Source organism: Palaemon carinicauda, chromosome 1 (genome assembly GCF_036898095.1).
Source record: "Palaemon carinicauda isolate YSFRI2023 chromosome 1, ASM3689809v2, whole genome shotgun sequence".
In the NCBI taxonomy this organism is placed as follows: Eukaryota; Metazoa; Arthropoda; class Malacostraca; order Decapoda; family Palaemonidae; genus Palaemon; species Palaemon carinicauda.
The window spans coordinates 186,688,728-186,711,447 of NC_090725.1; the positions used below are offsets into that span (position 1 = coordinate 186,688,728).

The following is a 22,720-nucleotide window of genomic DNA, read 5'->3' on the forward strand; positions in this document are numbered from 1 at the left end:
CCAATTCCTTACGGTAACATGACTAAGCAAAAAAATGCAAAACAAATAAAAAGGGGCACTCGCGGAAAAATGCCCAACATTCTAATATACGGCATCTCAGATAAAAAAAAAAGACATGCACGTGTTAGCCCAACCATCAAGGCACACTTTCTAACACATAAACATGAAAAAAAAATCAATAATATACGGCAATTCCTTACTACGTAGTAAATTTTTACAAATATTGAAAAAAAAACAGAATTTGGCAACCGCAGTTAAATACCCAATATACCAATAACTACGTCGTATCTGACAAAAACAAAATCACGCATGGGTAGCCAGATCATCTAGACACACTTTCCAACATTAAAAAAGCAAAAGTTTTACGACACTATTTCGCAATATCTTACGGAAAAATGACTTGGCAAAAAAATTAAAAAAAATTAAAAAGGGACACTCGCGGTAAAATGCCCGACATTCTAATATACGACATCTCAGATAAAAAAAAAGACATGCACGTGTTAGCCCAACCATCAAGGCACACTTTCTAACACATAAACATGAAAAAAAAATGAATAATATACGGCAATTCCTTACTACGTAGTAATTTTTACAAATATTGAAAAAAAAAACAGAAATTGGTAACCGCAGTTAAATACCCAATATACCAATAACTACGTCGTATCTGACAAAAACAAAGTCATGCATGGGTAGCCAGATCATCTAGACACACTTTCCAACACTAAACAAGCAAAAGTTTTACGATGCTATTTGGCAATATCTTACGGAAAAATGACTTGGCAAAAAAATGAAAAAAAATGAAAAAGGGGCACTCGCGGTAAAATGGTCCTCGTGGTGATGAACAACATTTTAACTAAAAAAAAAAACATGCACATGGTAGCCAAACAATCCACCAAGACTTTCCACAACTGATAACCTATACAAGTTGCACCATTCTACGACAATTTCATAATACGTAATAACTTTGATAATTATGCAAACTACCTCAGAAGGGTAAACTCGGACGCGAACGACCCCGATGCGTCTCAGAAATCGGGGAAGGAGTACAGCTACAGCAATGCACATCTGGACACTACTAGAGCGTGTAGGGGAGACACCTCCTGCAGGTCGATCACCCACAAATTCAGTCACAGGGGTGAGTCACGTGAGAAAAACCTGTTTTTTTTTGACGCTCGGGGTCGCAAACGACCCACCGTACCTATCCAGGGTTAACATGTTTTTTCAAAAAGGCCCATAAAAGAAACACAGGAAATATGAATAAATCACACTATATTTCGGTCAATAAACATCGACCCTCTTCAGGATGTAAAGTAAAAATGAGGGATACAGTGGAGAGTGACGGTTTATATATGAAAGCAAAAGGGTGTGTTCAATTGTTCTATAGTTGTTATAATTGCTGGAAGGATTAGCCAAATTTAATTACATCCAGGTGCGTCTTCTTATTGTTGAGCCGCTTGGAGGAAATCTTGACCTCTGATGCATGTCTGGTGGTCGGTCTCCGTGGATTATCTTCTTAATGATAGGGTTGAGAAGAGTATTGTCCACTGTGTCAGCTTTCCATTGGCCCCCAGATAGGTTCATTGTGTTTGATTGATTTATGATGGCTGATTCCAGGATTTTCCTTCTGTACGGACTACCGCTAGAGAGTTATGGGGTCTTTTGACTGGCCAGACAGTACTACATTGGATCCTCCTCTCTGGTTACGGTTCATTTTCCCTTTGCCTACATACACACTGAATAGTCTGGCATATTCTTTACATATTCTCCTCTATCCTCATACACCTGACAACACAGATTACCAAACAATTCTTCATCACCCAAGGGGTTACTGCACTGTACTTGTTCAGTGCCACTTTCCTCTTGGTAAGGGTAGAAGAGACTCTTTAGCTATGGTAAGCAGCTCTTCTAGGAGAAGGACACTCCAAAATCAAACCACTGTTCTCTAGTCTTGGGTAGTGCCATAGCCTCTGTACCATGGCCTTTCACTGTCTTGGGTTAGAGTTCTCTTGCTTGAGGGTACACTCGAGCACACTCTCCTATCTTATTTCTCTTCCTCTTGTTTTGTTAAAGTTTTTATAGTTTATATAGGAGATATTTATTGTTGTTACTCTTCTTAGAATATTTTATTTTCCTTTTTTCCTTTCCGCACTGAGCTATTTTCCCTGTTGGAGCCCCTGGGCTTATAGCATACTGCTTTTCCAACTAGGGTTGTAGCTTAGTAAGTAATAATAATAATAATAATACTCTTAAAAAGCACAGACGACTCACTCCAGTTAATCTGGTGCCCTAAATCCCTAAGGTGAACGAAAATCCCCGAGTTTTCATAGCCATATCTAACAGATCTTTTGTGTTCGGATAATCTTTGAGATAGCGAACGGCCCGTTTGCCCAACGTACACTTTTTCACAATCTCCACATGGTACTTTGTAAACGCTGGATTCTATATTTCTTTTATTTTGATAAACATTAATAAGGGCGCTTCCTATGGTCTTTGGATATGAAAAAACAAAGGGGTTCTCAGTTTTGATATGATTTGTTATATTTTTAATACCTTCTATATATGGGAGTTTTATCTTATTTTTAAAATCTCTTTGGTTAGTAACATCATGATCTTTATAATATATCGTGTTGGCTTTGTTGATGGCCTTTTCTATGACATACGTCGGGTAGAATAGCTGGGCGAGTTGTTTATGAATGATTTCAAATTCTTTATTTAGGTAAGCTGGGGAACAGATTCTCAAACCTCTAAGTGATAGATTGCAAGCTACTCCAATTTTTACAGAAATGTCGTGATAACTAAAGAAATGAATGTAGGAAATAGAGAAAGTTGGTTTTCTATACACAGTGAAATTATACCCCGTCGATTCCCTTATAATTAGTATGTCCAAAAAAGCTAATTTTCCTTCTTTTTCCCATTCAGTTTTAAATTTTATGCTAGGGACTAGGGAATTTAGATTATTGAAAAATATATTGAAATCTCCCCAGCTATCATCCCAATATGTGAAAATGTCATCAACATAGCGTTGCCAAACCATGTTCATAGGTTTAATTGTTGTTAAAATTTCTGTTTCAAAGTATTCCATGTAGAGGTTAGCTAAAATTGGAGATAACGGGCTGCCCATACTACAACCAAATTTCTGTTTGTAAAAATTTCCATTGAAAGAGAAAACGTTATTTGACACGCTTAGTTTAATTAACTTAATTGTTTTTTCAATACCGAGGGGGAAGTGATCTTCATAAGGGATTAATTTTTCCCTCAAGAAACCTAATACATCGTTGATCGGGACCTTTGTAAATAGGGATTCTACGTCAAGACTCAATGTAAAACTCTTGAGTTTTGTGATTGTCGTAACGATGTCGAACTTTGGGGGTCACACAAATCAATGGCAATTTCCTTGAGGAAAGTTCGCCTTGGCATTGACGTGTAAAGAATATAGGAATTTACCATTACTATATTCAGTATCCCATAAAAGAGACACAGTAGCCAGTGTCGTGTCTTACGAATACAATTGGATGTAGCACACATCTGATCAAATGTGTCTACACCCCCCTTCGTCGAGTTATAGAACATTTGAATGTCAGTTTTCCTCTTCTTGATCTCAGAAGGATCGTGATGAAGAGAACTCAATAACATGACCTTCTTTGTTCTATTACCTTGCTGACATTGAAGGGTTAAATTGTGTTCGTAATTGAACACAGCCACTGAGTCCATGATAGAAAGCACCTTCTCAGAAATCTGTTTGGGAATGTAAGGTTTCTGTTGAATGGTGCCACACAAGTACATGCCTTCTGTCTCGAGTGCCAAGGCAAGTGGAAGACTCGTGAAGAAATTATCCGTTGTTACTGTGCGGCCCCTTCGATGAAAAGGGGCCACAAGGTTCATCGTGAACATTTCTCCAATTGACGTTCCTCTCGGCACCTTGTCTGCATCCTTCCCAAGATATGGTATGACATTACACATGTAGTGCATGTCTGCATCACTTGCCAATACCAGCTTTATGCCATACCTAAAAGAAAAGAAACTAGAATTAGTCACCAGTAAAATCAAATAGTATAAAAAAATAATTATATATTAATATACAGTATGTATATATATATATATATATATATATATATATATATATATATATATATATATATATATATATATATATATATGTATAATTATACTCAATCTCTCAATCTTTACATCTGTTCATGAGAGAGAGAGAGAGAGAGAGAGAGAGAGGGAGAGGGGGGGGGACAAATACATATCACAAATTACAAACGAATAATATGAATAAAAGAAAATAAAAATAAAATTACTTACTTGGCAGGTTTGCTGGGAATGTACATTTTGAAGGGGCACCGTCTTGTGAAAGCCACGAGCTGCTCGTCTACAGTTAGATTTGGCTTGGGGCTTTACAAGCAACTACAATTTGCCACAACATGATCCCGCACATTCCTGCTCGGGGCGAGGCGATCTTCTCTCACCCTCTCGGCTCTAGTGGTCATGTCGTCGAACCTGAGCACCCAAATCAGCCAGGCAAATCGCTGTTCGCTCATTGTACATCGGTACAATGGATTCCCTTCCATGAGGTCTTATATGCCCTTCATTCTAGTGTGGTTGTCATTTCTCACTGCTGACATTACCAAAATCCCAATGAACCCTTTTAGCTCCCTCAATATCCTTCAGGGCAATATTACCCTTTTGATGATATTTACTTCTGAGAAGAGCAAGGCAAACATTGGAATGCACGACTATTTCCTCAAGGATTTCTTCATCCAGGAACAAAGAGAAAATGTCAACCACATGCCTAGCACTCGAGACAGAGGACGGGACCTCCGGGCTCAATGTGGCGAGGTGAACATGTGGGGAAGAGCTGGGTTCAGGTCTTTGTGCCATATAGTACCATCACGACCTTGAACCTTGGCTTCCATTAAGCGACTTATTGGCGCTCCCCTGACTGGCTGGAGTTCACCCCTCCTCCTCTTCCTACTCTTCTCCTCCATGGGGTAAGCTGCTCCGCCTGAGGGGGAGGTGAGGCACGTGAGGTCAACGCCAATGGGTGGATGTTGTTGTAAACACTAACGCACTACCCCCCTCACCATACCTCGACGCACTAGCCCCCTCATCATCCCCCTCACCCTCTGTGTTTACGAAGGGAACTATCTCGGCATCAACACTTGAGTCATCCTCCCCACCACACTTCCGTCTAACTCAGCTACGTCGAACTCATCAAAATCTGAGATGTCGGCGACTTCCAAGTTATCATCAACATCACTCTCTAGCTCAAAGAGAAGAGTGTTGATTTGATCAAAGCCAAGAGTTTGCTGACGTTTTGCCATTATATCGATGAAAACTGAAAAATGCAAAAAAAAAAAAAAAAAAAAGGAAAATTAGCATTTACAGAAAAATACGCTACATTGCAACTTATAGCAACTCAGCCCGCACCAAGGTCACACATACGGGGTAGAAGACATTCACAAACACTTTACAACAATACTTTTTTATACACACCTAAACACTACTGCACATTCGATGATTATATAAAAATTCTGATATTTCACAACTTACCTGATTTAGGTATTGATTGGTTGAACTCGACCCGTGGGTATCTCAAAAATAGCACAAGGAAAATAGCTGGGTTGAAATGCGTCCTGACCTGACTTCTGCGGGCATTGAACTGAGGTCTCGCAGTTCGATATCCCACACAACCAATACAGACCAAAAATTTTGGCAAAAAAAACATGTTTTTTTTTTCAAACCTCGTCGGGTCGTATACGACCCGCCACACCTATCCAGGGTTTTGGTTTTAACCTATTCAAAATAAGGATCCTCTGGGTAGCTAAAAAGCCAGTTTGGCAGGGACGTCCACCCTCCTAATGGGTGAGTCACCCCTGATAAATAGTGTAGGTTTGTACAGTAATGCCTCACAACACGAAATTAATTGGTTCCGAAATGGCTTTCGTTATGTGATTTTTTCGTCTTGTTAGTCACCTTTTGCATGTAAATAGCCTAATTCATTCCAGACCCTACAAAAACATCACATTAAACTATTATGAAAAGGATACACACCACTAAAATGTACTAAATGTATGATAAGTAGTACTGTATTTGGATCCTTCAATAATGAATTAACCATTGGTAACCTGTAAAAGAAGTGTATAATTAGAGCAAACAATAAAAATACAGTAACAAAAATGTGGAACCTTACCTTTGGAGTGAGGCGATGTGCGGGCCAGTAGAGGAGGATGACAAACAGCGGAGAACATTAACAAGTGGCAGAAAACCTAAACACTTAACTTTACAAAACAGATTTATAAATGACAGAAAATATTAACACTTCATTTTAGGTAACACATTTACAAATGGCTGGAAATATTGACACTTAACTTTATGATAAACTTGAAATATTTTTTTTTTTTTTTTTTTTTTTTTTTTTTTTTTTTTTACTTTACGTTTTGTATTTTCTAAATTTAATTTCACTATGTATTTTCTTTATCACTGCCCCTTTTCTTTCGTTTTTTTTATCTGGCGCTAGCCTGCTTCTACCGAAAGCCTCTTTTTAAAATAATCGTCCAAAAAAGCTTGTTTTAGCCTGCTTCCTAAATTTTCCTGAAAGGACTCTGGCAAACTTCATTACAGTACTCAAGCACATGACCTGTGATAATTTTTTCTGGGTGTCTCTTTTCTACGAGAGCCACCATTTTAAAGTAGCCATCTAGACCCTCTTTAATTTCTGCCATTGTCAGTGGGTCATCCTCCTCCCTCCTGCTGTACTCTTTCTGAACGACGTTCACTCGCATGGCCTCCAACTCCATCAGGTCATCCGTCGTAAGTTCCTTTTAGTGCTCCTCGATAAGCTCATCAATGTCAGCCTCATCAACTTCCAGACCCATGGACGTCCCAAGTGTAACGATCTTGGCAACTTCAGATTGAATCAGGATCGTCGACATTTTGGGAATCAGCTTCAGCTAGTTCTTCATGGAAGCCCACGAAATCTCGTGCAGAGAAGGCATCAGGCCACAGCTTCTTCCACACAGAGTTCTAGGTGCACCTTGGAAACCTCCTGCCAAGCTTGATCGATGATTTTGAGGCATATGACAATATCAAAAGGCTCTTTCCAAAGTTGACGAAGGGTGAGGTTAGTGCTCTCAATGATTTTTAAACATCTTTTGAAGAGATATTTTGTATAAAGCTTCTTAAAGTTGGAAATCACTTGCTGGTCCATGGGCTGGAGGAGAGGGGTGGTGTTTGGTGAAAAAAAGAGAACCTTGATGAAGGAATACGTACACTGCTACGATATCTTCCTCGAGGGCAGGAGGGTGAGCAGGGGCATTGTCCAGCACCAGCAGGCATTTCATAGGGAGGCGCTTCTCTTCCACAATCGGGCTGAAACAAGTATCTACCCACTCGGTGAACAATTTTCTTGTTACCAAGGCTTTTCCATTAGCCCTCCACAAAACAGGAAGATTTTCCCTAGTGACTTTGTGGGTCTAGAAGGTTCAAGGAGTATTGGAGTGATACACCAGCAGGGGTTTCACCTTGCAATCCCCACTGGGACTTGCACAGAGTGCAAGGGTAAGCCTGTCCTTCATTGGCCTATGCCCGGGTAGCCTCGTTTCTTTTGTCGTGATGTACGTTCGACGAGGTATTTTTTCAAAAAAAGCCCAAAAGCCCAGTCTCATCGCAACTGAAGACTTATTAGGGACTGTAGCCTTCCCGTACAGTCAACTCGTTGAATGTCTTAACAAAGGCTTTGGCCGCCTTCGTGTCCAAGCATGCAGCCTCCCTATGATGTACCACCGAATGAATGCCTGAGCGTATCTTTAATTTTTCAAATCACCTATGAGAAGCCTTCAAACTCTGGGGGTGCCTGCTTCGATGTTCCTTCTCCTGCGTCGGCTTCGGCCTGAGCATGCACGAGATCACCGAAAATGGTGCTGGCTTTCTGGCAAATTATCGCTTCGGTGATAGTGCCTCCAGCCATTTCTTTGTCCTTTATCCAAACAAGCAGCAGTCTCTCTATCTCATCGGGAACAGGGCTCCTCTTGCTGAAGAATACAGTCAAGCCCTTAGAAGTTGTTGCTGCTTTGATTGCTTCATTCGGCTTCAGGATTGTTCCTATCGTAGATGAATTTTGGCCATATTCCTTCTTGATCACACTTAACCACATGCCAGCCTCGTATTTCTTTTATTTCCATCTTCATCTCCATGGAAAGCATCATCCTCATCTTTTCCTTGACATCAGCGACTTTCTTGGGACCTATGACTAATAATGTAATGTAATATCACACACGATACAGTACTGTATAATTGTTACGAAAGCGAAATCACTAATACTGTAAGTCAATGTGTACAACACCGCTGCCGAAACGAAAAGACATAGGAACGCCAGTGCGTAGATGGATGATTGGATACAGTACAATAGATGCTGACCTGTAGGAGAGCAGGATCTCTTGGTGGTAACTAGCATCTGAGTAGGGAGATAACCAATGGTAGCGAGTTTACAGGCTGGCGGCATGCGAATTTTAAAATCAGTCTCAGACACGGTCGGGCTCTTACACCATACCTCCTTTCGTTGTCCGAAACATTTCCTTACACCATACCTCCTTTCGTTGTCCGAAACATTTTTCGTAATGCAAGTCAAAATTCTTCGCATCTCGTTTCACAGAGTGAAAATTTTATAAGCAAATTCTTTCATGTCGAGAGGTTTGACTGTATTCCAGTTATAGAAAAAATGACAAATTCGTAGATAATTTGTATATTTCATAACGATACAAACTTTTAGCTATTTATACAAACTTACCTGCCAGTCCTATCTCTCGTGAAGTCTTACCTCCTAGCAAAGTGAGCTAAATCCTAGGTGTGTGAGTGGAAGCGGTAACAAACTACCCCCCCTACCCCTGCTAACTAGCAGAATGGGTAAATAAATAACCCTTGGTGAAATTTTGATGGCTCATCCTTTCTACTTTGCCGAAAGTAATACCCGTAATAAATAGCTCCAGGTTTGTACCGTTAGGAAATATACCAATTATTTATGAATTTGTCATTTTTCCTAACGATACAAACCGGGAGCTATTTATACAAATTGGCCCGCCAGCCCTGTCCCCTAGAAAGTCCTGCCAGCAAGCAAAGTGGGTGCTCAGCCTAGGTGTGTGAGTGAGCGCGGTAGCCGGCTACCCCTCCATCCCGCTAACTAGCGGGTGGGGTAGTTATCCCTCACTAGAATCATATGGCTCGGCTTTCAGCTACGCTGAAAGTAATATCCCTTATAAATAGCTCCAGGTTTGTATCGTTAGGAAAAATACAAATTACTTCCAAATCTGTCATATTTGTTGGTAATTGCCTCAGGCCACTGACCACATGTTTGGACCTCACTGTAGCCTACTGCCTAGGTTAGGACAAGATTGTGGGCATAAGATTTTTTTTTTTTTTTATTACATTTAAGGGTTAATCCCATGTGTTTATTTGATTTATTTTCAGTGTTCATTTGTGTTGTACATTGTGGGTAACATTCCCGCAATTATTGAATTTGCCATTTAATAGCCATTATTGAGTTACTCTAGTTTTAATCTTTATTATTATTAAAGAAATTAGAATAGAATGTGGACATTGGTATCTTTAACTCCTCTATTAGTTGTACAAGAGATATTGAAGAAAGTAACCTATTGTAGGTATAGGTAAGTTGGTATAAATGAGTTTACGCTTCTTTAACTTATTTATTTGAAGGTAATGATACCCATTTAACTTTACTTAAATAGCCTACATCACTGCTTCTATCCATTGCCTTTGCATATCTATATTAACAGGAATACCTGTCCAGCATCTCAATGGGATCACTAGGATGGATTCGAAATAGAACCTAAGAGTGTAGATTACCTTAGAATGACAAAACTAAGGTAGACCATCAATTAATTACTTAGTCACGTATGGAGTTTCAGGTCTCTGGACAGATGAATCTTTCTCTGGAGTGAAGTTTTGTGAACTGCATTATCAAAGTCCATCTGGGTGTTGTGCCCTTGAGTGATTAAGTGCTCCTATCCCCCCCTGATTAATTCTTTGTTGCCTATGTAGGAAGACATTGCCAGACCAAGGTTGCACTCATCTTTAACAGAAATATATTCTCCACAGTACCAATCCCCCCTTGCATACCGCTTGAGAACCCCTGTCGACCACAAGTATATCCACTTTCACTTGCACCCAATAATAATCAAATTTATCAATTACATGTTAAAAAGTGGACAGGTGAAATGTAGCATGCCATCGGAGATACCAATGTCACCCTCTCTGAATGGATCTAATATGAACCAGCCATCCTTCATCGACATTAGGTTCATTGTTTTCCAAGAACTTGTCATCACTGTCATCCTCTAAGTAACTATCACTAAAATTCTCATTGGCCTATTAGCCAGGTACTCAGACCTTAACTCAGAAGCACTATCATCATGTATGACATAGAAAAACAAAATAACTGCGATCAAGATGGAAAACTTTTCAAATTCAAGTCTACATGGTTTACGCACAAAACCACGATAATCCTTCTCAGATGATTGCCTAAGGTGTGCTAACAATTGTTGGCGAATAGCCCTTCCTATACCCCAGATGAAGATAATGTCACAATGTCTATCAGACACTCATTGGGTGAAAGGAATAGTGGGTGGAGCTTCACCATCTGTCTCGGACACAATACCATACCTGGATTCCCTCCTACTGTCCAAAAACTGTCGTGGTTAGGAATAAAAATACTTGTACACGCATATATGGCTGTTGCTTTTACTCAATGTTAAATATGTGCATGTATACGTAGCGATATTTAAGAGGTTAATTATAGGACTCCTTTTCCATTTGGGGCTTTCATTTCTCCTTCCTAATCACAAATGTCCCTTTGTCTTTTCTACCAGATAATTTACCAGACCCTTTACATTTTGGGTTTGAACTTTTCAAAGTGAAAATACTGTGAATTTTCCAATTTATCTAATTGAGTAATGCATCAAGATTCAAAATTTATTTGGAGTGGCTTTTGTTTTGTGAAAATTTTGCATTACGAGTCATGTTTTGCATGGAAATCACCATAATTCGTTCCAAACCCTCCAAAAACTCCACATTAGTTTTTATGATAAAGCTTCAGTATACCCACAATGAAATACTGTACAACCAAATACATTTGAATCATTCAATATACCTAACCTAACTGTTGATACCTGTAAATTAAGTAATCATTAAATCAATGTAATAATAAATGGAAAATAATACATACAATACAGTACTGTACATATACAAAATATACAATACCTTATGCACTGTACTATTATTATAGTTACCCTTACTGTGTAGAGATATGTTTTCTATCATGCATAAACAACCCATTCTCTTCATCTGAGCTCATCTTTTTATTGGGTGACTATTTTATTCTCGTCCTGGCTACAAATCTCATTTTCGTATCATGAAACATTTTCTGCAATGTGAGTCGGAAAAATCTTTGTATCTCGTATCGCAGCATGAAAATTTTTTAAGCAGAAGCTTTCATATCGGGAGGTATCACTGTAAAAACCATGTCCAGACATGTTAGTTCTGTAGGTCTTGCAAGGTAAAGTAACCCTAGTTAGCTTGAGGTAGGCATATCTCAAGCATTTTTTAAAACAGAAGAGATAAGTATAACAGGCTAACTTTGTTTGATAAATTCAGCCTGTACTTATTGGATCAAGTGTTGTTAATCTTGATTTGCAAAGCAATAGGAAGAGACAGGATGACTATCCATTCTAGGATGACTATCCATTCTATGATTATTTTGAAGGATTTTCAGTCAAGAAAGATGTTCGCTAGAGTAAACTTGTGAGGTTATGCTATGGAAAGAGAATTGCACTCATTAATTATGATGTTAGGACCTCAGCATTGAGAATATTATTGTCAATTTTTGTTACTCAGAAAGTCATCTTTTAATGCTGGCTAGAAGTGCTTCATTTACTCCGATAATTTCTGTATCATTTACAATAAATTTTGAGACTGTAATGCCTTACACTAAGGCTTCTTCAGATTTGGAGGCTCACTTCTGTGCAAAGTGCACCACAGGTGCATGGCTGTTCTTCCCATGATCACACAGTAACCGAGTTGTTAGGAATTTTAGACCATCTCTCACTGGCACAAAATCAAACTATATTTGCATAGAAGAGTTAATAATGATCTAACAATATCAATTAACCAAAACACCATTATACAAAGATCTTGCAAAAGCTGCCAGATAACAAAATTAACTATGACCCCAGTGTATGCTTGTATAATTGAGAATGATAATAATAAAAAGGATTTTAATAAAGCCTTGCTAGCACCACCTACCAGTGAGAATGCAAAACTTAAGGTATGTGCTATTTGAAATTATTTTATCATTCTCATATATAGGTTTTGCATGTTAACATAAGTTAAAACAAAGTTAAGTTATAAAGCAGTAAACTCATACAAGAATAAATATTATTGATAGATATTTTGATTATTCTTATTACAGGAATGGATATGTGAACAGTGTCAAGAGTCTATGTCACCCATTATAAAACTGGAAGAGGGTAACTATCACATTCGAAGTAGATTGCCAGTTTGTGCACTCTGTGGACCATCTGCCACATTGCATAAGGTAACAATGCCTTATGCCTTTAAATATCTAGTAGCTGAATTGGCAACAATTGGCATCAGCACAAAGTTTGGCATAAATAAACCAGAGGATAGTGATTCAAAAATTCCACGTATTTATGTAAATGGTGATATACATGATGCAAAAAGTGAAGTTAGTGAGTAAGTATGAGTGTAAAATACCTCCTAGTTAGGCTGTAAAGACCGTTGGTATTGTGGTGCTAGCTGTGCACTGACTTATTAGTTTAATGTGTATATTATTTCTATGAACCTCCCCTGATGCTCATATTGCTTCTCTGGAAGATTGGTGGTTATATCAATATTTACCCTTAAAACTTAAATATTTCCTGTTTTCTTTCCTTTAAATAATTTTATGCCCCTAGTAAAGTAGTGAGACAATCTATTGTCGAATGGCTTGGCATACGGCTTGTCAACAAACATTGAAATCCAGACTTTGGTGTTGGTGTGGGTTTTTTTAGTGCTTTGAGAACTGCTTTCTGGATTTTTAGTCACTGCTGCATAGATTGTTTGAGAGAATGTTTCTGGGTGATCATGAACTACATTTTCTTTGTAGTTCATATCAGGAACAGTATTGTGATATAGATAAGTGTTGTGAGGATTGCAAATTCCTCCACTATTCCTCTTATGGAAAAATTTGATTTTATAGTCGCAGACCAATTTAAAAGTTCAAGCTGCAAAAGAAAACCTGCTTTTAATTCAGGGGAAAATTCAGAGAAGACTAGGCTAGTTCATTTCAGTAGCAATTATAATAATAATGACACATCAGCACCACACTCCAATACAGCATTTCATGAATTGAGTTTTGATAGTGATGAGCTTCAAAACCTGTATCTTCTTTGATTCTTTTGTGAAATTTAAGAAGGCCATTGAGTGTTCTATTAAGGCAGTATTTCTGAAATAGCCTTTCCTATTTCAAACCCTAACTGGTCTTTTTAAGTAGAGTTTAGAGGCTCCATTGCTCTATTCAGTAAGGGTTCTGATGGTGCACAGCTCATTACGGATTTGAAATCCTCTCATAGAAAATTTAATTATTTTTTTACTTTAGACCTTTCTGCTGCGAAACCTTTGCCTCCCTGCAATCTTTGCTGTTCTTTTATACAACTATGTTGGGAGATAAGATTGAGTTGGTAACCTGGATCCTAATATCCCTCCACTTGCTGAAATAAGTACGCTCAAGCAACCTTGTATTTCTTGTGTATGGTGTGGCATATCTTTTCATTCTCTTAACACTAATTGTATCTGTTATAAGCTTTGGCAAAAGCTGATTGGTTGCATCATGTTTTGATGGTAGTGCACATCACTTGCTTACAAGCTTGGCCACTAGCACATTATGAGTTAACTCTTAAGGAGATAACTGTAGGTGGTAGTACCTCAAATAGCAAAATAAGTTCTTTGAAAAACAAATGTGCAGCAAACTACCTTACAAAGATGTAAACATACGGGAAAACCAGCAAGTAATGTCTCAGCTCATCCTTCTGAACAGGAAAATGGGGATGAAGGAAACACAGAGGAAGAGCCTAACTCTTATGAAGTATCTCCCTATCATCATTACAGAAAATTTGCTGAAATTAAGTTCTGATACTGTTTATCCTTCCAAGGCATTGGAAGCCGCTACTTCCAAGATGATTCATACACCTTAATTCTCCCTTTTTGCTTTGGATAGAATCAGTAGATTTTTATCTCGGATATAAAGAAAGACTTAATTTTAGTTCTCGTTTAGCATCGAAGCTTTCTATCCCACAAAGACGTTTGACTTAAATGGGACGAATCAAGTGCAAATTTCCCTTGAGCCTACCATTAATCCAAAAAGACAAAAAACTTTAAATAAAAGATATCAAGCTGGTTTACGTAAGAAATTATGTTTGTTGGTAGTAAAGAATGTGTGTTTTGTAATGAAGAACAGAGAACAAATTTGACATCTATGGTTGGAACAGTGTTTGATGTGCAAAAACATTCATTGATTTCTTTCTCTATTTGGTTCTTTTTTTGGTTTTATATAGGATTGATAAGGTAATTTCTCAAATTGGGTGTCCAGACTCATAGCATAGCTTTGAGACAGCTTGTGAGACCCAAATTTAAGACTCTAATTTTATTTTATCAATGGTCTTGGAAATACCTCTTTCAGGTAATTCCTTTATTCCTTTCATGTAGTGGTAAAACGTCAGGATTCCACTCTAGTAGATGTTCTGTAAGAGTTGCCTACTGGACTCAGAGATGTTATAAGAGAATGCCATGATGACCCTTCCCTGCAGATCCCAGTAGGAGGAAGACTTAACCACTTTGATCACATTTGGGTGAGTCTTCATCCTGATCCGTGGGTGCTAGCTGTAGTTAAAGAAGGTTACTGAATTCCTCTAACTTCCAATCCTTCTTTGTCCAAGGAATCAATCCTTTTTCTGGGTTAATATTGTAAAGGCACAAATTTTGAAGCCAGAAATTGGGAAATTTTTGGAAAAAAAGACATTAAAAGAGGTCTTGAACCCAGCTCAGGGGTTTTATAACAAGCTATTCCTAGTCCCAAAAGCCTCAGGAGTTGGAGACCAGTTGTAGATGCCTCAAACATCAACAAGTTTTCAATAGACACACCCTCAACAGTTCTGGGGGTGATGTAGAAAGGAATAATTGTTTTTAATAGACCTCATCAATGCATATTTTTACATTCCTGTTCATCTCAATTTTTGGAAATTTCATTTTACAAGAGGTCAAAGGTTTACCAATTCAAGTGCCTTTGTTTAGGTCTCGGGACTGCCCCTCAAGTGCTTACCAGGATGATGGCCCCATTTAAAGATGGATAAGGATTCTGGGGATAAGAGTTTTTTTTTTTTATACCTGGATGATTGGCTAATTTTGAGGAATTTTTTTAGAAAGAATTGTGAGTTAAAGAAGTGTTATAGCTCAGGATACTTGGAATGCTTGGGGGTCCTTGTTAATTTGAAGAAGTCTTTCCTGTTCTGACTCAGAAGATTACATTTGGGAATGATAATAGTAACAGTTCTTTTTTTAGTTTTTCATTTTAGAAGAGGATTCAGTTTTTTTCTTCTATTGTTTAAAAAACTTAAAGGTTGAAGTCTATGTCAGTTCAGATGTGGACGAGACTAAGGACCATGATCTCCTTTGAGAAATTCATTTGGATTGGATGCCTAAAGATGAGGAGGGTTTTCCAGTTTCATCTCAATCTGAATTGGAACAAAATAGTCTTATCTAGACACATTCTCTATGAAAAATCAACTACAACTTCTGAGTTGATTGGATAATTGCAGGCATTTATCTCTGAGAGTTGTCTAGGAAATGAAAATTCCTGACCCCTCTTGTTCACAGATGCTTGACAAAAAGGATGCTGCAGGAGTTGAGTCTTCCTACCAATTGCCGAGAGCTTCAAGCAATAATCATGGGTCTTTAGTATCAGGAACTACTGGTGTTAGGGAAACTGGCAGTGTTTTCAGACAATACGAATGCATTGACTTACATCTGGAACCAATGGTGTAGGCCCTATACTGTAAGGTCACAATCCTAGTACCAAATAGAAAATGTCCTACAGATTTGGACAAATTAGAGAGGAATAAGCACGCTTCTTCAGCTTCTTCTGGGAAAATCAAATGTCTTTATAAATCCGTTAGCAGGAAAAGTCAGATTCTTGCAAACAAATGGTCTTTAGCTCCATCAGTATGTCTAAAAATTGGGAAATGGTTTAGCCAAGAGAACAAAGATAAAATTGTTGAACTAAAAGATTTGAGTGATTTGTTCACAAGTTCCATATTGCTTGGCATGGAAGATTGATGCCATTTTACAAGGCTGGTCAAATCTGGATCTTTACACTTTTCCACCATTCCCCATGATTCAGCTGGTGATAATCAAGTTCAGAATTTCTACAAATGGCAGGATAATGCTCATAAGTCCTTCTGGTGAAAAAAAAGGAATAGTTCATAGGTCTTTAACCTCTGATATTGGAGTGTGATAATATTACCATGTAGATTCAATCTTCTCAAACAACCAATTTCCTGTTACATCTAACTGCATGAAGGCTAACCACCGTTTTCTCAGAAAAAAGCATTTACATGGCCATCTAAATTGTCTATCATAGGTTCCTCAAAGATAGTCTACCAATATTCTGTATCAAAGACAAAGCAATGTTTATTTTGATTAGTGTAAATCTGGTAATATATCATTGTCTAGAACTACTTTAGATAATATTGTTAAAATTGTATGCTTCCATTTGTATGAAAAAAAAATTCCATATAGCCCATTAAGGTATATAGATCCATGCTTAATTATGTACTTAAGCATCTGGGATTAGATCTATAAGCTTTGGTTATTATTGCAGATGTGTTTGGGATTTTGAATATTGAAAGACCTCCAGAAGGCATCCTTATTTTTTTTCAATTTGGATGTAGTTACTGTATATGTTTAAAAGGTTCCAGTTTTGAACTTCTGGAAAATATTTTGATTAAGGATCTCACAACTAAAACCTTTTCTGTTTGGATTGGTTTTAGCTTAATGCATAAGTGAACTACAAGCACTATCTTCAAAGGTAGGCCTTTGGAACATAAGGTGATGATATCTCTTTTGCCTACTTTCAGAATTAAAAAAAAATAATTTTAAGACTAGTTTGTCACAGTTCTTCAATATGAGGTGAGCATTACATCTTAATAGTCATTGAAAATTATCTGATCAAAACTATAGGGCATTAGAGGTAGTGTTCCTATTTGGCTTTGTGGGATTAGACTTCCAAATCATCATCTGTCAAAAATTCAATGTCATTTCTAGTTAAAAGCAAATTATTCAATCCAAATCTAATGAAAACAGGGTGTTAGAAGTGCAGCCTAATCTCTAAATTTTTGCTTAAATCTCTTTGGAATGGGTATTGGAGATCCAAATTAGCGTTAACCAAACATTATCTGAATAAATCCTGGTTTATTTATTAAGATTACTAGGCTTTAGGCCCTATAGTGACTGCTGGTGATGTTTAATAACATAGACTTTTAATTGATTTAAATGTATTTTGAGATGGTTTGTTACCAATAGTCTAGACTACAGGCAAATCTAGAATGTTAATTATTTTTATCATAAACACTATAAATGTTCCATCTCACCTTCACCTCCATCAGAGTTTGTAAGGGTAAGCATTATGAACATCAGGGGAGGCTCATAAAAATATTTAGAATTTTAATAGTAAAATTCCTTATTTTAATACTTGCGTGATTTTCATATACGGTAAATGCTCATCTACCTCACCACTGACTTGTGGTGTCAAGAGGATAGGTTATAGTTTCATCTTTAAGATTAAAATACAAAGACAGTATAGCTTCCCAAGCCATTTTTTATTGCTATCAATCACGTGATTGTTTCATTGCTGTACTAGAGACGTAAGTTTATTGAAAGGAAAGAAAATGGGAAAGTGTTTAGTATTAAGGGTTACTTCCAGAGAAACAATAAGAACATTGTAAGTATAGAAATGAAAATTTATTAATAAAATTCCATTTCTCATGAAGTGCTGTAATTACAGGTGTACCAATACTTGTATGGAAAGTAATGTTGTATCAAATTAATTTACTTTTAGTAAATTTTATATAACCAGTTGTTATTAATAGACATAGTAACATATCGAAGGAGGGAAAAAATACATTAAAAGAAAAGGAAATATTTTTCCTTTGCATGGTATGGAAAAAATAGATAAAAACTGTCATGTAGTAACCAATTGTCATTTGCAAACGATTCCAGGATTGTAATGATGGAAAGATCTCTGAAAGTCAAACACTGCATTTTCCCCCCACTTTTTGAATTGTGATATGTATACTATATTGTTTTCCCATATGTATCGTGTAGTTTTTGTCTTTGCCCTTCCTATCAAGTAGGAATTGAGTTTTCATGTAACACTAAGTCTTGTTTGAGAGGTACTTGAATATTAAATAAGAGAGATGTTTTTGGTACGTTCTGAAATAAATTTCATCCATAAAATTTGAAATTATTTTTATGTGGAACATTTCACTCAACATGTATATTACAGATAAATATGTAGTGCATAAGAGAAAATGTACTAGATTCTAGAAAATTGTCTTACAGTACTACACTAGAATTCATCCAGCTTAGCAGTCAAAACTTCACATACAACATGCAAGCATTCCATGAAAGTTTATAGTGATCGGTTTTGCTCTCAAAAGAGGAATGGTGTCACACTTCAAACTTGTATAAATAATTATGAGTAGAAAATTAACTTCAAGGGATTTTCACTCTGCAAAACAACAACACTGTACTGTACAGATATTTTTTCTAGAATTGTGAAGGATACAATTATCTCTTGTAAAAACTATACAATATTCAATGATGATATTGTTATAAAAATCTTGGATTATTATCACATTGCATCTTTTCTGTGTATCATTGAACAGCACTAAATAATTTCATTTTTTTTTCTGTGTATATGAATAGCTTTATATGTCATCTCCTATAAAACACATTTGATATGGAACATAGATTTGAAGAGTCTATTCAATTTAATGTTATCATTGGCTGATTACCCCTTCCACATTGATATCTTAAAGTCAATTGATATATTTAGAATGTAGGATACTAAAAGAGTTGATTTTCAATGACCCATCCTGTAAAGAAGTACAGGTTGTAATGTACAGTATTTTTTACATTTCTACAGTACAGTACTTTGTTAGTGTTGTCCTACCGTCCACTGTATTTGAGTGTGTAAGTTGTACGTGGAACTAACTCAGCTTCCTGTTATGTGATATATATGAACATATGCAGTGAATTTGATATGACTGTCTTAAGATATAAAGATTATCTTAAATCTGCAGAAAATATGTCTTCATAGCTCTGTGATAGTCCTTGTTTGTAATTAAGGATGGTGAATAGATAAGTCTTTATAGAACTATAAGGTATCACTTTTTTTTTTTATAAATTTAAGTTTACAAAATCTAATGCAGGGGTTCATTGAGTCATCAATGTCATTAGGTTCTTTGGAGTTATGAAAATCACTCAACCACATCTTAACGTTCCCTATATGACTTGACATATGTTTTCCCTTTTTTTATTCCTGTAAGATATTTTTATACTACAATACTGCATATATTTTGGGTGGTAATATTTTTCTTTTGGATAATTATCAAAACTTCAATTTCAACTTCATGAAACAAATGATAAAATTAAATTGAAAATACATATAGATTAACCAAGATTTTTAGGTTATTGCCAACCAATCTGTTTCAAGTGATGATCTTTTCATAACAATAGGGAAAGCTATTACTGTAGATCTGAATGACTACACATATAGCGGTGATACAGTTTTTGTGTATAAAAATGACCAAATTATGACTCCTTTTAATAAAAGTAATGGGATATTTATATTCAAGTCAAATTTCAAAGGGAATGAATGTAAGTGGATAGTTTCTCTCTAAAGAAGTAAACATCCAAACATTCTATTGATATAAATAACTTTTGTGCAAACTAACTAAACATTTCTTACAGTTCAGCTTCATTTTTTATTGTTTTGGAAAATGTATAGTGAAATTAGAGCACAATGACAATAAAATTGTTAATGTTGTTGCTTGTTTAATCTCCCAAGGAACCCAATTACACCAATTCAAGGCTTCAGAGGTATAATTTTTTTAGCACCATAATATTATTTCTTTTAAACAATTGAATATTCCTGACTTTCACAAGTATATACAGTAGTATTACAGTATATTTCTATTCTAAATCATCATTCACACAGCATCTTTTTAGCTGGAGTTGTGGATTAGCAAACTCACCAATAATAAAAGCAGTAAGTGTATTTTCATTAAAAATATATACAGTAAATATATAAAATAAATAAGATATGTCACCAGTAATACTATAGTCAATTTTTTTTAGTGAGGCAGATTTGCACCGACTAGCAGGGGTGCCCTTTTAGCTTGGAAAAGTTTCCTGGTCGCTGATTGGTTGGACAAGATAATTCTAACCAATCAGAAATCAGGAAACTTTTCTGAGCTAAAAGGGCACCGCTGCGAGTCAGTGCACATGCGCCTCATTAAAAAAAATTGAGTATAGTATGGACATATATTGAGAATGATGCATAGTGTGGTTTGTGGTAGCCTAGCCTCAGAATGTATATATATTTTTGGGCTCAAGCCATGACGTCCTGATGGAAGGTTCCTTCAGTAGCTTCCTAAGGGTATATATGACTACAGTAGATATTCCCAGAGAATTAAACTAAAGGTTTCACAGAATTCTAACTTCTGGCGCGAGTCCCCATAAGGTTTCCCTTTAGGGTATCGTATAATAACAGGGGACGTATGCTTGACACGCCACATAGCTATCTGCACCCCACATAGAGTTTACGCTTCGAGAGGGAGTGTGGCAAGTATGGGAGGAGCCGTTGCTAAGCTCACCTCCTGCGTTACTGTTACGGTACCTAGCGATGTAAACAAACGGCCGCCATAGCTGGCTGCCATCTTGACTGACGTCACATCCGCGCGCCATATCCTCATTCCTTCTTACGTAGCATCTCTAACTAGGTGTTTTTCCCAGTGCTCGCTAAGTAATTTCATCATGTCGCAATCCTCAGCCTCGCCTTCTTCTGGATAGTTGAGTACCATATTCTTGTATTGTATAAATAAGCTCCAGCCGTAAAGTAACGACTTTTAATCTTTAAATCCTGTGTTTTGTGGCGGAGCTGTGCCCCGACCGGAGGCGTCATGTTGCGACGCTGCTGTTCGCCTCGCATGCTTTATTTAGTTAGCCAGAACAGCCCTCCCAGTCTTATAACTAATTATCAACATTAGTTATTTAGTCTTCATTGCTAGGAATTAGTTATATTATGCCGATAGTATTCTTTTTCGGCGAACACAGTTAGCCGAACCCTATGCTAGATTGCTAGCCTAGCCCCTAGGCTCGATAGCCTAAGTGTTCATGTTTACTTCTTGCATGATATGATAAGTGTTCCTAGTGTTAAATTACGAAATGAAGATATAGGCATTTATACATATTAGATTCAGTGATTGCACATATGTTTTTTCGCCTTCTAGGAAGTATACAAGGGGTTTCGGTGATCTTGGTAGTCGACTCCCTTGCCCGTAACCTAACGCTAGGGCTCTTGTATACTTCCTCACCTCCCCAGTTACCTTATCTAAGGTAATCGCCTCCCTCTGAGGTAGCCTAGGCTGCATCCTAGCCCTCCTAACCTCGAATACATTCGGGTAGGTTAGGCTGGGATTTTTTCTTTCCCTTCTCCTTGCCATAGTACATGCGCTTTGAGTTTGGGACAGAACCTCAGAGTACCAGTCGTTCGCCCCCAGCTCTCCTTTAGGAGAATGTACTCTCCTTCTGGTCCCTGCTGGAGGGCGAAGGTGGTGGGGCTCTGCCCTTCCCCCTAGTCCACACTTGGTTGGGTTACGACCCTTCCTCCCTGTGGCCTAGCGACTTGTCCTACCCCTGTCTTTCCTGGTCTAGGAGACTAGCTCACCTAGCCTAGGTTAGGCAGTCCAAGGGGATTCTGCTTCTTTATAATTTAGGACAGGACACTAGTGCTGTACCTACTCTGTGCTAACCTACCCTAGGCTGAAGAATGGACTCTTCCTACCTAGACAGGCTAGCCCTGAACAGAATCCCCAATCCTGGGAGTGTTGGTGGGAGCTACGCTTCCCCCCCTACACCCCCTCTCAGGACCCTATCCCCTCCCCCTCTATCCCTTTTGTGTTGGCTAGCCATCACACCCCTGTCCGCCGTCCTACAACTCCACCGCGTGCCGGCGGGTTGTGGGTTCGACTCGATCCTTTCGTTGGTTAGTCCGTACTGCTACGCTTCCCGCTTATAGTCGAACTATGGGACAGCATACGACTGTCGGTCTGCCGGCGGAGGACCTACCTTCTTTGAGTGTTCTTCGGTCCTCCCTTGGGCCGCCACTGTTAAAATAATAGCTGACGGCCGGCTCTCTACCGCCGGATGGAAGGTCGCACCCTCTCCCTTTCATTTGAACACTTCTTCCGGAGGAAGAAGGGGATGGGTACTGAGTATTACCCTTCCCTCTCTCTCCTCTTATCCTATCCCTCTCTCTCTCAGTGCCTGTCCACTGCCGCCTCCACTCTGCCGGCGCCAGCCGTCAGTG

The 22,720-nt window shown here is 37.8% G+C and overlaps 1 protein-coding gene across 1 annotated transcript in view; it reads left to right on the plus strand.

Annotated features, from left to right (window-relative positions):
• Polr1B (RNA polymerase I subunit Rpl135) overlaps nt 1–20,175 on the plus strand; it is a 494,679-nt gene extending 474,504 nt beyond the window's left edge. The window contains exon 22 of the mRNA XM_068386504.1: nt 12,485–20,175. Within this exon, the coding sequence (XP_068242605.1) occupies nt 12,485–12,772 (288 nt within the window). The 3' untranslated portion in view covers nt 12,773–20,175. The remainder of the gene's footprint in view (nt 1–12,484) is intronic.
• Nucleotides 20,176–22,720: the final 2,545 nt, after the last annotated feature.